General features: G+C 38.4%; 2 protein-coding genes across 2 annotated transcripts; both read left to right on the forward strand.

Annotated features, from left to right (window-relative positions):
- The first annotated feature begins 3,155 nt into the window (after positions 1–3,155).
- LOC148912692 (galectin-3-binding protein-like) lies at positions 3,156–4,009 on the forward strand. Its single transcript, XM_089026813.1, has 2 exons — positions 3,156–3,219; positions 3,669–4,009. Exons 1-2 carry the CDS (start codon positions 3,156–3,158, stop codon positions 4,007–4,009), a joined length of 405 nt encoding a protein of 134 aa, XP_088882939.1.
- Positions 4,010–6,380: 2,371 nt separating this feature from the next.
- LOC116303677 (soluble scavenger receptor cysteine-rich domain-containing protein SSC5D-like) lies at positions 6,381–14,029 on the forward strand. The gene is made up of 12 exons (XM_031713258.2): positions 6,381–6,537; positions 7,590–7,907; positions 8,412–8,735; positions 8,805–9,119; positions 9,337–9,437; positions 10,142–10,418; positions 10,757–10,950; positions 11,227–11,390; positions 11,835–12,007; positions 12,457–12,540; positions 13,174–13,352; positions 13,907–14,029. The coding sequence occupies exons 1-12, from the start codon at positions 6,381–6,383 to the stop codon at positions 14,027–14,029; spliced, it is 2,409 nt and encodes an 802-aa protein (XP_031569118.2).
- The last annotated feature ends 724 nt before the right edge of the window (positions 14,030–14,753 follow it).

The following is a 14,753-nucleotide window of genomic DNA, read 5'->3' on the forward strand; positions in this document are numbered from 1 at the left end:
GATTTGGCATAAAAAGAGTTGTAAACAACTCCATCCGGTAATCTTATCGTCTTTTTTTTGAAGAAAGTGAACATCGAGAAAAGATTGTAAGGTAGGTGAATAATTTGTTTGGAATTTCTGTTCATGTGTTTGTTTAAAAAACAAAATTACTGTACTGTAATTGCTGTTTTATTGATTACCGTTCTCCTTGTACCTTAAGAGTGACTCAAAAAGGTTGATATGTTTGTTCAACTATCTTGTAGCATCAGTAGGATTTACTTCACGACTTTTAGTCTAGTTTTTGTCATGTTTGATGACCGCTTATTCTCTCAGTAAAGACCATGATTTCTCTTGGTGATAAAATCATTGAACCCGAAATAATTTATTTTAGGACGTTGCTTTGCTCGAAAGGCCTCAATTGCACTATCTGCTACGTCTATTCAGAAATAGGTCAGTTGATTTCTTTTCCAAATTCAAATTGAAAGTATAAAAGTCTTTTTAACCCGAAAACTCCTATTTTTAAAGCATTTTGAACGATACCAATTTAATGCCCACTTCGAAACAATTAAAGTAATTATAATCAATCGAAATTTTACCGAATATTTTTTTCTCAGCTCAGCCCCAAGTTAATAATAATATTGAAATAAAATAAAATAATATAAGTGGGTAAAAACAAATACAGCATATAGAAATAAATAAAGCTGGTTTCCAATTTGGCTCACTAAGTTGTTCCCTTGTTCAAAATTACTAATAATACTGATAATTCGGTAAAGGTTTGAGTGTTCAGATTTCTTTCTTACACTTAAACGCGGAATTTGTGAAGAAAACTAGGTTTTTAGCAAACTAGGTACACTTAGTTTGAGGTATTTATTGTCATTTCTATTTTAATCTCTCGTCCTCACAGACTCGTTAGATTTTTTTAAGAGTTATTTGTAAACATACATTGTGCACCCAACCTAACAGAATCAACTGGCTTTTATCAATTTCACAGTAAAACGGCAAATAAATAAATATATTTTCATTATTTTTAATAAAGAAAAAAGAAAAAATAAAAAAATAAAAAGATTCTAAAAGAAATAGAGAAAAAATCTTGAAATTTTTATCATACTATTATTTTTCCTGACCGCATCGACCATCATTTAGGTTATGAATATAATTACTTATATAAAAAAAGTAATTAGCTCGTAAACTCATAACTTCGATGATAAAATATTATTAACATAAGGCTTCGTTCACTTATCAATCACTTATGTCAATATATACTACTGTTTTGATAGCTGAATTCATTTGACTGCCTAAAATTGTCGATTGATCTGCGTAAGAAATTATTCAGCGTTGATATGTCGAATTACACAGGAAACACAACAAAAGCTTGGAATTTATTAAGGCTGAGATGTGCCATGTTAGGGAAGCTTCTTTACGGGACGAGCGAGTTCTTTAATTTAGACGCGGTTATGAATGAATAGAATTAATCAGTAATGAAGTGGGGGTTGATCAGTGGGGTGAATACATGGTAATGACAAAGAAAAAGAAAAGGAAAAGGAAAAAGATAGAGAAAAAGAAAAAGAAAAAGAAAAAGAAAAAGAAAAAGAAAAAGAAAAAGAAAAAGAAAAAGAAAAAGAAAAAGAAAAAGAAAAAGAAAAAGAAAAAGAAAAGAAAAGAAAAGAAAAGAAAAGAAAAGAAAAGAAAAAAAAAAAAAAAAGAAAAAACAACAAAAACAAAAACAAAAAACAAAAAACAAAAACAAAAAACAGCAACAACTAGTAATCATACATACACCTCCAACCTTACCAAGCTATGACCATGCTTTTTAATCTTGACTTTCATTTTCATTACATCATACATACAGGTGTAAGTTTTATACATTTTACTCTGACGAAGGACTAGCGTACGAATTTTATTAGAATTGAAAGATACCATTACACTACATGGATTTCAACTTTACTTAAATCATTCTCATAATTTTATGCTTTATACACCGACAAAGCTCGTCCACACGGCAGCCATCTTCAACTCTATTTTTTTAAATTAAGACATTATGGATGCTGAGGGGGAAACTATTGGAAAATATATAGACTGTACAGCTGTCAGTGTGTCGTTTTAAATAATTTAACGCTTTTCAATGAGAACCACATCTAAAAAGAAATTGAAATTTGTGATAGTTGGAACAATGTGCAAAACGCCAAGACATCAATTTGAAAACGTAACCCCGAAACTCTATGCTTTATAACATTATCAATGTTCTACCTTTGCCTTAATTCTCCACATCCCGGATATATTATGTCATAATTCAAGATGTCCGCCGTATAAAACAACTAATGATCGTTTCCCCCAAGAAATAATAAGCCTTATCAGCTTACAAAAAACGAGACGAGTTATGTTTTCAAAGCATAGTTAGTTTATTTTATATTCATGGTCTATTTAGAGTGTTGAGTTAAGCCATGAATAAATGTATAAGCTGTAATCTTAATGAATATTAATCGACATGTAACACAATCAATTTTCTTTGAAAGTTTAGTAACATATATGTTGTAATTTTAACCGTACTGAGTATATTCTTTGTATATATTTTTTTGTTCCTCTTTTTTTTTTTTCACTATTAATAATTCTACAGATCTTTCTTTCCTTGACTTTTCTTCCGATCTTTTTACAATTTTTTTATTACTAATAATGTTAATGAAAAAACTTCTTGAGAGTTTTGTTCTTTCTTCGGCAAAATACTTTATTTTCCTTTTCAATTTTTCATTTATCTTATTAAAAGGAAATCATATGGTTTTCTCGTGCAAATTAGAATAAATTTGAATTCGTAAGTTTACAAAGACCTCACATTGCTCTCGTGCAATTTTGAACTCTTTGAAAATCCACTTGCCCAAATTTATTCCAAATTACACTCTGAACAACTCAAAACCATATGATTTCATATACAAATTATAAAATTTACGCGCACTGATTGGCTATTTTTATGATCAAATAAAATGACAGACAAATAAGCTGACGTCAACGAGTGATCGCTCTTACCGTTGGTTGTTGTGATCACTAGAAAAAGACAACCTTGGTCTTGATAATTTATTATTATATCAAGCGAAAACCGAATTTGATAATTGATCATTATTTTCCTTCTACTTTTAGCTTTCTAGTACATTGGTTTCTAGGACACCATACCTGAAAGAGTAGTGATGCTCGGCAGGTTAGCTTTGAGTATCCTTTGCCTGGCTATGAGTACCAATGCTGTAGTTGCAGGTATGTTGGTGCATGTCATCCATCCATCCATCCATCCATCCATCCATCCATCCATCCATCCACCCACCCACCCACCCACCCATCTATCCATCCATCCATCCATCCATCCACCCACCCACCCACCCATCCATCCATCCATCCATCCATCCATCCATCCATCATCCATCCATCCATCCATCCATCCATTCACCCACCCACCCATCCCCTCACTTAATTACTCCTTCACCCACTCAAACACCCATTCACCCACCCATTAAACCATCCATTTAACGGTTGCGCGCGAGGACCCACACGAACACCAGTATGGAAAGAAATACCAAAATTTCTGATTAAAACTAACACATGGTCTGAAATTGGGAAAACACTACACCAAGGTACTGAAAGAGGTCTGCTGAAGAGTGGACATTGAATTTGATCGATCATGATCTCTATATTTTAATGATTTTCAGGTAACGTTCGCCTGGCTGGTAGCCGACATTCTAATCAGGGTCGTGTTGTAGTTAACTTGAATGGTCGTTGGGGAACAGTATGTAGTTCCTACTGGACAATAACCGAAGCTAAAGTTGTTTGCCGAGAGCTAGGCCTACCGGAAGCGACGGTTGTCCTGCATGAAGCTGTTTTTTTCCCTACAGGCAATGCTTTCATTTCGATGATCTTAGATTATTGTGTTGGTACCGAGCCCTCTCTTGTTAATTGTAGCCACACTATTGCAATCAACCCCAGCTTTTGTAGTGAAAGGTATAAAGAAGTAGGCGTGGTGTGTGGAAAAGCCAGAGGTAAGAGATCCTGACAAAATTCGAAGGATGCCAAAATTGCCATCCCGTTGAAATATTCAAATATTCGATTACATATTTAACTCCATTCATTTCTTGTGTGTGTCACACGCATATTACAAGCTCAAGCCTCGCCTTATTAGTAATATCAAAGTATCATCTAATTTACTAGGGGTTTATTTTGACAGAAATGTTTCATTCGTTTAAGAAAATTTTGGTTTTGTGGATTGTTGGCCTGTTAATGCGTAAGGTTTTTTGCAGCTACGGAAATGGTGAGCGTCTCCTACTAAAGCGAAACCGTATGTGAACATTTCTTTAAACTTTCACTCTATTTGTGAGTCTAAAAAATTCTCTTATTTTAAGGTATGAGTTAAGAAATGCAAATGAAGATCTTCCTATGGACTCTGATTGGCTATCTTCCGTGTCTTGATCAGTGTCTTGATCAGTGTCTTGATCAGTGTCTTGATCAGTGTCTTGATCAGTGTCTTGATCAGTGTCTTGATCAGTGTCTTGATCAGTGTCTTGATCAGTGTCTTGATCAGTGTCTTTTTCAGTGTCTTGATCAGTGTCTTTTTCAGTGTCTTGATCAGTGTCTTGATCAGTGTCTTGATCAGTGTCTTGATCAGAGTCTTGATCAGTGTCTTGATCAGTGTCTTGATCAGTGTCTTGATCAGTGTCTTGATCAGTGTCTTGATCAGTGTCTTGATCAGTGTCTTTTTCAGTGTCGTGATCAGTGTCTTGATCAGTGTGTTGATCAGTGTCTTGATCAGTGTCGTGATCAGTGTCTTGATCAGTGTCTTGATCAGTGTCTTTTTCAGTGGTGTCTTGATCAGTGTCTTTTTCAGTGTCTTGATCAGTGTCTTGATCAGTGTCTTGATCAGTGTCTTGATCAGTGTCTTGATCAGTGTCTTTTTTCAGTGTCGTGATCAGCGTCTTGATCAGCGTCTTGATCAGTGTCTTTTTCAGTGTCGTGATCAGTGTCTTTTTCAGTGTCTTGATCAGTGTCTTGATCAGTGTCTTGATCAGTGTCTTGATCAGTGTCGTGATCAGTGTCTTGATCAGTGTCTTGATCAGTGTCTTGATCAGTGTCTTGATCAGTGTCTTGATCAGTGTCTTGATCAGTGTCTTGATCAGTGTCTTGATCAGTGTCTTGATCAGTGTCTTGATCAGCGTCTTGATCAGTGTCTTGATCAGTGTCGTGATCAATGTTTGTGGTCCAGAATCAAGACTCATCCACCAGACCAGATACAACAAGTTCCTATTTGTTTTTGAGCTAATGAATTATTTTAAATGATTTTGATATTGTTTCCCTCTCCCCCATCAGATGAAGCATTTCTAGTCGGAGGATTATCTCCAAACCAAGGACGCCTGGATGTCTTCTTAAATGGGAGGTACGGTTCAGTCTGTGATGATACTTGGACCATGAAAGAGGGGCAAGTAGTCTGTGGAATGCTTGGTTATTCGAAGACAACTCATGTGGTGAAGAACCACTTTTTTGGCTTCTATTGGACCTTATCGATAGTTATGGGTAAAGTGAAATGTCGCGGTAATGAGTCCTCGCTGTTTGAATGTTCCTTCGTTGAAGAAAGTGATTCTTGCGAAACCGCCTCTGTTGGACTTGTTTGTGGTCGGCTATCAGGTTAGAGATCACAGAACTGGTTATTTGTATATTCCTTTCGTGTTTATCTATTTTACTGTGTATTTCAGGATTTCTCCATTTTGTCTTCAAATTTCATTAATACCCTGAGACAATCTCTGGGGTAGCTCACAGATCAAACCTTGAAACAACTTTTGGGCTGTTCAAATTCAGGATACGATTAACTCTTAGATCTAACCCACAAACAACCTCTGGGATAATCAAAGTTTATAACGTACAGGGCACAGCTAGTTCTCATATCAATTTGGAAATCAGTGTGTTTTGGAGAGGGAGGAAAACCGGAGAATCCGGAGAAAAACCCTCGAATCAAGATAGAGATCTAACATGTAAACTCTACTCTCATGTGATACACCAATTGAACCTAAGACCCAGAAGTGAGAGGCGAGTACATTACCACTATATATGCTAACCATGATTTCTTATGTAAGCTATAGTTGCTTTTTCGCCTTTGGTTAGTTAGTTTTATTTATATCTTCAATGAGTAATAATAAAAATACAAGATATAATCCACTGATTCCCCTAACGATTGTTTCTGTTATACAGTCAAGGCTCAACTTGTCGGTGGACGTTCCCCTAACGAAGGTAGAATCGAATTAGCATTCGGGCAAAAGCACATGGGAATGCGCAAGCCTTGGACATTGTTTTCTGATTCAAACTGGACAATTGAAGACGCGGCCGTGATTTGCCGCATGTTGGGATATCAGGACGCCATGTTTAGTGTGGGTGCCGATATGTTTGCTGAAGGCGATGGAATGTTCTTCTTGTTGCAAGATCTTAATTGCCATGGAAATGAGTCCTCGTTGGCAGATTGTAATTACAGTGGTTTAAGAGAACACTCCCTGAGTTCGGAGGTCGGCGTCATTTGTGGAAAACGCAACGATACCTCCAGTACGGTTTTATAATATTCTTAATAGTACAATAGACCTCTTTACCTTGAGCGTATTGTATTTTCATTTCATGAAGACCACGTGTCATTCCCCAGAGTACCATTTCTTTGTTTAACGTTTGCGCATGAGAGGATACCTGATTGTGGATACAATTCAAACAAAGAATCTTATTCTCAAAGGAATAACACGTGGTCTGAAATGGTATGGAAGGATAGTCCTCGTCCATGTAGAATGTACGGGAAAACTTTACACCAAAAGTATTCTAGAAATCTTTCAATGGACCAGAGTGGGGACCTGACTTTGATATAGTTTTGGGAAGGGCACGGGTACCAGAAAGTAACTCTTACTATCTATACAATAAATATGGTGTATCACATACGCAAACAAGAAATGGAACGATCCTAATTTAAACTGAAATTTGACTTCTAGTTGGGGAGATTTTTAATTATTATAGGAAATCGCACAATCTCGAGTACAATTCGAAATTTATAGGTACGATCGGCCGAGTGATGTTTTGAACATTTTCAAAATTGGACGAGCCTTTAGTCGAGTTCAATTTGAGAAGTTTCAAAACATCACGAGTATCTATAAATTCAGAATTGTACGAGAAGATTGTGCGATTTTTCGGTTATAATACACTCAAAAAATTTGAACAACTTAATTGGTACTCTACAGAGTACAATTTGGGATTTAATTGTACTCCTCTTGACCAAACACAGTTTAAGATGTCTGGATTTTTCACTAGTGTAAATGTTATTGAGGGAAGCCCAAAATCCAGATATTTTTTCCGGCGTCGTATGTGCATGTGAGTAAAGTTGTTTGTTGATTCTTTCCTGTGCTTCGAGGGTTTTTCCTCCCTCATAAAAAATCAACTTCTAAATTCTAATTCGATTTATCGGCTGCCTCATCAGTTCGGTTGCAAAACCAGTCAGGCATTTTACGCCGTGCACCCAGGAGTTTTAAATGCATTAGATCTTGAGTTATACCTTGATGTATATCTGGGTCGTGTGAAGGATGAAACTAATTCCGTTATCCATTATCATTTCTTTTCAGTTCCACTTCGTCTTGCTGGGGGTCCCTCATCCAATCTGGGTAGAGTAGAATTAAACCTAAATGGCCACTGGGGCACAGTCTGTCACAACAAATGGTCACTAAACAACGCTCGTGTTGTCTGTCGCTCTCTTGGTCTTCAAGAAGCAACCATAGCTACTGTTGGTTCAGTTTTTGGTCCAGGGAATGGAAGGATAGTCCTGGACCATGTAGAATGTACGGGGAATGAAAGCTCGTTGCTTGAATGTCGCCATGACAAACTTGGCTTCAAATCTTGTAGTTCTGAGGAGGAAGCTGGGGTTCTTTGTGGAAAACCAGATGGTGGGTGAAGTATTACCCCACATTAACTGTATAATACAAACGTAATTGGAATTGGAATACCATATACAAACACTGAGCAGTAATCTCGGACACTGTGATTGGTTTAACAGATTTAGTAATTATCACAGGGAGAAGGGATGGAAATAGCTGCCACCGAATTGGCAAAAAATGTTCTTTGCCGCATTTCCTCTTTCCTTAATTTTTCCTTTGAAAAAACGTACGTAGTGGGAGGGGGCGGGCAGATTTGTTTAATTATGTTCGCGAGCAAATGCGTTTCCTATGCTTTTTCCCTTTCGCATGGTAAAATTAGATTATAAAAGAATCGAAGTTCGATGAGCAAATAAAAAGTGAAGGTAACCGTATTCAATGAGGAGTAAGATGAAATCAAAGTGCATACTATAATTACTTTTTACAGCTCACCTATGTACTGTATTAGTCCTTACTATAGCCAGGAAATTTAGCCCTTATTAAAACACATCATCCTAAAGTCAATTTTTTTTGAAGTCCGTTTTCAGTTGACTGGTAATGGATCAACGAGGAACCAGGGTGTGGTGAGGGTTAGTCTAAATGGACTCGATGGATCAATATGTAACGAAGGATGGGACACTAATGATGCTACTGTACTGTGCAGGACGCTCGGTATCAGTGATGTGGGGTATCCCGTTAACAATCAAGCATTTGGACCAGCCAATGGCGTTACTCTTTTGAGGAACGTCTTCTGTCATGGCAACGAGACAGATATTATGTTATGTGATCGTACCGACATAGGAACCAAACTGGGCTGTTCCCATGGCAACGATGCTGGGGTTATTTGTGGGCCAACAAAAGGTATAAGATTTAGTTAAATTATAAAAAACTTCCTTATATAGATAATTTAATCATGTTGTCTTCTTTTAGCACGTCTTGTTGGTGGACCGACTTGGAATCACGGGCGTGTCGAAATAAATATTGAAGGAGTCTGGAACCGAGCTGTTTGGGGCGAAATGCATGACGGGACTGTACCAGAGGTTATCTGCAAAATGATTGGTCTGCCAGTTACGGGGTATTCAGTATCAATTGCATTGTATAGCACAAATAGTACTGATTCAAGTTTTGTTTCTGATATAAAGTGCTATAAGACTAAGGCAAAGTCAATCTTGGAGTGTCCCTTTAAGTACAGAAAAAGGATCGCTTCCCCCAAAGACTATCAAGTGACCTGTGGACCTCCAACAGGTAAGCGCTTATTATATTATATGAGCTATTTTAGAAAAAAGTTCAATGGGAAAACGGCGTTAGGTCAAATAATTGATAGGCACTGAATAGGAGATCATTCTAAGATCCAACTGTTATGATTGATTTTGGCTTCATAAAACTGATCTACTTCATCAAAGCTGTACTTTGCGAGATTAAGGTCAGCCATGTTACTTACAGCGGTTTTATTGCATATTAGGCAATGCTTCGATTCTCAACGTTACCTCCAATACAAGTTACATATCTCAGCCAGAAAATGCACTGGATGATGACCCAGACACATGTTCCTTTGTAAATACGGTAGGAGGAAAAGTAGCTAGCAGTACATAACTTGTCGTGTTGTCGTGTTGTCGTGTTGTCGTGTTGTCGTGTTGTCGTGTTGTCGTGTTGTCGTGTTGTCGTGTTGTCGTGTTGTCGTGTTGTCGTGTTGTCGTGTTGTCGTGTTGTCGTGTTGTCGTGTTGTCGTGTTGTCGTGTTGTCGTGTTGTCGTGTTGTCGTGTTGTCGTGTTGTCGTGTTGTCGTGTTGTCGTGTTGTCGTGTTGTCGTGTTGTCGTGTTGTCGTGTTGTCGTGTTGTCGTGTTGTCGTGTTGTCGTGTTGTCGTGTTGTCGTGTTGTCGTGTTGTCGTGTTGTCGTGTTGTCGTGTTGTCGTGTTGTCGTGTTGTCGTGTTGTCGTGTTGTCGTGTTGTCGTGTTGTCGTGTTGTCGTGTTGTCGTGTTGTCGTGTTGTCGTGTTGTCGTGTTGTCGTGTTGTCGTGTTGTCGTGTTGTCGTCTTGTCGTGTTGTCGTGTTGTCGTGTTGTCGTGTTGTCGTGTTGTCGTGTTGTCGTGTTGTCGTGTTGTCGTCTTGTCGTGTTGTCGTGTTGTCGTGTTGTCGTGTTGTCGTCTTGTCGTCTTGTCGTCTTGTCGTCTTGTCGTCTTGTCGTCTTGTCGTCCATGTTTTTCCTCATGTCCAGATGTTTAGAAATAATCAAGTAAATTGACCTCAACCTTTATCTTTTTCTTCAGAAGCAGGAAACATTTCTCACAGTTACGCTAGACAAAGATGTATATATCCACAGTGTGTTTGTTATCGTGCACAATCAAAAGTCTGTGTTCGAAGTCATCGTCCAACCAATACGAATAATAGACAAAAGCATTTCATGTACAAGTGCCAGTAAGTTTAAGACCAAACAAGGCCAAATCTTCAAATGCAGTCCTCCAACACTTGCAATTGAAGTGAGAATTAAAGTAATCTCAACGAATGCAACGTTTGGACTTTGCAATGTTGATGTCTTTGTTTTTGGTAAGTTATGCATTTAAAAAAAAGTGAAGTTCTTTTCTTGTTAGATGGATTCTTTGGTTTTTTATGTGAAATAAAAAATCAATACTTAAAAGTTGTCCTCGTTGTTAAGTAGCTTGCGTTTGGTTAGTTCTATCTTCCAGTTCAGTTGCTTATTTATTTGCTGGCTGACTGGTCGAAGCTTGCATGCTGGTTTACTTGCATATTATTTTCTTGTTTGCTTGCCTCCGTTTGCCTGCTCGTCTGGCTGCTTCCAAGTCTAAACGAATACTATCAATTACAATCTTTATCCTATTAATCAAAATCATCTGTACGTTCTACATTATTTTTCTATTTTTTAGAAAATACTACACAATCCCAAGGTAGCTTGCATGAAAGCTGGCGTAACTATGTCGATATAAGACAGGGTTACCTCATGAAGTACAATTCACGTTTTGCTGACGAGGCCTATGCTGTTTACACAACAAAGGACTTTGAAATGAAACAAATCAGTAATGGAATTGAGCAAGGAAGACGAGTATCTGCCTTCTTCACGGTAAGTTTGGGAGCAGGATAGTATAACCTACTAGCATGCAAGCAGGCAGGCAGGCAGGCAGGCAGGCAGGCAGGCAGGCAGGCAGGCAGGCAGGCAGGCAGGCAGGCAGGCAGGCAGGCAGGCAGATTGTTAGACTGACTGACTGACTGACTGACTGACTAATTTGACTATTAAACAATTCTTAGGAGCAGAGTAGTTTTTAATTTGGAATATTAAATAGGGCTGTGTCTTCCTGAACTAAAAGCACTGAATTCTTTGTATTTATTCTTTCAATAGATACCTTCGTCAGGAAGTCAAAAGTTTAACATTCTGGTCAGTTGTGATGATAAGTGTGAGTTATGGCTTAGACAAGAGGCCGAGGAAGGGCTGGACAAGGAAGCTACGTCATTGGATTACGTCATTAAGACGTGGTTTAAAACCAATCCAAACGTGTATAACAAGTATGTCTTTGCGCTTTTCGTATTTCTGCGACCCAGACGACCCAGTGCCAACAGATCACTTTTCCTTTGGCACAATGATTTTCGGTCCAAAGCAACATGAAACTATGACATTGAATTGTTTAAAACCATCGTATAAGGTTTACAGGGAAACAAACAAAATACGAGAAGAAAAGACAGAGGAGCAGCAATCGCCAAAGAAAACTAGACCTTTTTCGATTTACTCCTAAAATCCTGACTCATTGTACCCTCACTTTAGTGAATGCACCACTTCAACAATACCAAACACTTTTAAACTCCACCAACCTGTACTGGAACACATGAATATTCTTACCTATAAAAATTGAACCACGAAACCTGAGTAACTGAGCACTAAAGTCTGGAGAATATAATCATAAACTTATGAGAGGTTTGTCTTGAATGTCACGCTTATATTTCTGTTTCCAGACATGATAACCAGAGGTCTAAAACACTTTCCCTGAGCCACTGTCATATGTACTACTTGGAAGGCTACCTCGAGGCAAACAGAGAATACCAGCATATGAATGTGAAATTGCAACCAGAAGGAAGCAACGTGCATGAAAACCTTCCGAAACACTTGCTATTTTGGACCTTGCCAGGTAATACAAAACGATTATTGAATAAGAGAGTGGGAGGGGAGTGTGTGAGAAACTCGAAACTGTACTAATGTACAACTACTGGGGCCGTTTAGTACAGTTAGACAAGAGATCCAATTAAACTGTAGAATGAAAACAATGCATGTCAACTTTGGGTTGATCCTAATGTTACGTGTAAACAACTAGATAGCCATCGACATTTTCTCGTGGTAATAATAAGATATGTTGAAAGGCTATTGTTTTATGCCTTTCTAGCACTGAATGCCTCCACTACTCAAAGTTGGAATGTCGTATTGTTTTTATTTTACGATTTGATTGGCTTGATTGGAGGGTCTGGCTAGCTCATCCTCGCTTCAAGGAATTAAACTTTAGAGACAAGCTACAAAAGAGCCTGGAATGAGGGCGCCCTATTTGTTCAGTCATACTATACTTTCACATAATATCTCCTTCAGGAAAGCGGAGTCTCCATTTCAAGCTATCCAGCACAATAAATGGAATTATATATGCTCGTTTTAGGTCGTCTTTTACTCTCCAAGGTATGGACATGAATTGTTTTTCTTTCATACTGCAGTACATAGGGCTAAATCAAGGGTATCACAAGCTGGTCGTAGGTTTGGTGCCTGTGAACCCCTACCCCCCCCCCCCCCCCCCCCCTCAACACAGTTTATTTCTTTTGTGGGGAGGAAGGAGCTTGTTGGAGTTAGCCAGTTAGCCAGTGAGAAGAGCTAGGTATGTTCTTGCTCTATGACTATCATTATATTATTATATGCTGTTTTTGTCGTCCGGGTTTTTTCCTGATATCTACTGAGGATCCATCCCATGAACATTCATGAGAGGATAAATAATGTGAGAGAAGAGACCTTTCCCTTGATACAGTTGGATTCTCAAGGAACTCAAATTAACTTAACAGTAGTTTTTATCCTTATTGGACTATTAAATCCGACGTAAAATATATTGTATCGTTAGCAATTCTACCTTGTTTAATTGTCAAATCGTCCAATAGAATAAACGTCATGGTAAGTGTAAGATATCTACCATACACAGTATAAGATACTATGTATTCAAACCGAGGTATGGGATAGAACATGGGCATTTAACTGTATCTTGAGAAAGGCGTATTTGCGTGAACTAAGAATATAGCGGCAGAATTCTTTTTTTTCTTCTTTCAGCTAGCTACAGTTTCTGCTGTCAAGGTCTGTTTTGTCCTACCTGTCCCATGAAGCTCATTATCAGGGTTGGGTTATCACAAGGTACAGAACTTGTACAGTCACTTCCCATGGACTGTTTAACACATCGATTTTCTGGAGATCTTTACTTTGATATCCAACCAGACAGCTACGAATTAGCGGTAAGCAATGACCAGGAGCAAGCTAAATATCGCTACTAATAACTTCTTATGGGCGGATCAAGGGTGAGGTAGTGTTAGTCCACTCGTCTCCCACCTCTGGGGTCTCGGATTCGATTCCTGACTTGGCATCACATGCGAGTAGAGTATGTTAGGTTTCTCGTTATGAACGTCTGGTTTCACTCTTGAGTCAAGGGTTTTTTCAGGCTTCTCTGATTTTCCACACTTTTAAATTCCCAACAACCTAAAACAAAACTTGCATTTTTGTTAATATCAATATTATCATCTTTTAATCAATATTAACGAATTATTAATAATCGACGGGAAAAAAAAAAAAAAAAAAAAAAAAAAAAAAAAAAAAAAAAACGCAATACGAATCAATCACTCAGGAGAAGAAATCGGATTCAAAATCGTCCTTAAGTGAAAATGGGTTGACTAAAGAGATATCGAATACTGGGGTTGTGGATGCCTTGCTACCGGCTTACCCCGGTGAAAGCCCTAGCCGGGTCTGCAAAGTGTACGATTATTATCTTGAGTAATTTCACATTTGCCAACAGATCGAGTACTCTTTTGTGGGAGATACAACCAAGTGGAGTCATCGACGAAAAGTGGGAACTTTAGTAGTGACAGGTGTGGTGAAAAATATAATCAACACTTCACAGTTCCCTAAGCCATCTTGAACGGTGCACTTACAATGATATAGACTTGTGAATAATTGTTTAAGGTGCTATAAAAGGTATCTATCATTTCAAGGTTACAACCGTTGTCCCTGTGATGCGCAGGCACGGTTACCTTTCAAGATGGCGCAGGGAAAGTGTAGGGGACACTTGAGTGAACAATGAGTTAATTTTAGAAAGTGTTCTCTTTAAATAAGTACTGTGTGATTCTTGTGTCTGGAAAGAGGAATGCAACATGCAATGAACCTTCACCAACCGGTTTTGAAGTATTTGTACATCATGTCTTCTTTAGAGAATATTCTTGCAAACTGTAGCTTTTTGAATGGCCTGTGTCCCGGGTGGAAAGTGGATGGTAATCAATCAATGGGCTTATGGACACCTCAAAAAGGTATTTATTATTAATTGGTGGATGGGTGGATGGGTGGATGGTGGATGGGTGGTGGTGGATGTGATGATGGTGGGGTGGATGGGTTGGTGGGGTGTGGTGGATTGGGTGTGGATGGGTGGATGGGTGGGTGGTGGTGGTGGATGGTTGGTGGTGGGTGGATGGTTGGGTGGATGGTGGTGGGTGGGGATGGGATGGTGGTGGATGGTGATGGTGGATGGTGTGGTATAAACGGACGGATGGTTGAAAAAAAATCTGGTTTAAAAGCTTTGGCATCATTTTTGTAGATTTTGGAATTCAAATGAAATCACCAGGGACTTCCATACTACAATCGCCGTTATT

Source organism: Actinia tenebrosa, unplaced genomic scaffold, assembly GCF_029948245.1.
Source record: "Actinia tenebrosa isolate PJP-AT-01 unplaced genomic scaffold, QUT_ActTen_1.0 PGA_scaffold10__47_contigs__length_13832649, whole genome shotgun sequence".
NCBI lineage: Eukaryota > Metazoa > Cnidaria > Anthozoa > Actiniaria > Actiniidae > Actinia > Actinia tenebrosa.

Bases quoted from the DNA above. Each gene is read 5' to 3' on its own strand.
- LOC148912692 (XM_089026813.1), top strand. From the start codon at position 3,156: ATGCTCGGCAGGTTAGCTTTGAGTATCCTTTGCCTGGCTATGAGTACC. The intron at 3,220-3,668 runs GTATGTTGGTGC...AATGATTTTCAG, and splicing joins TACCAATGCTGTAGTTGCAG to GTAACGTTCGCCTGGCTGGT.
- LOC116303677 (XM_031713258.2), top strand. From the start codon at position 6,381: ATGTTTGCTGAAGGCGATGGAATGTTCTTCTTGTTGCAAGATCTTAAT. The intron at 7,908-8,411 runs GTGGGTGAAGTA...TTTTTTTTGAAG, and splicing joins TCTTTGTGGAAAACCAGATG to TCCGTTTTCAGTTGACTGGT. The intron at 9,120-9,336 runs GTAAGCGCTTAT...ATTGCATATTAG, and splicing joins GACCTGTGGACCTCCAACAG to GCAATGCTTCGATTCTCAAC.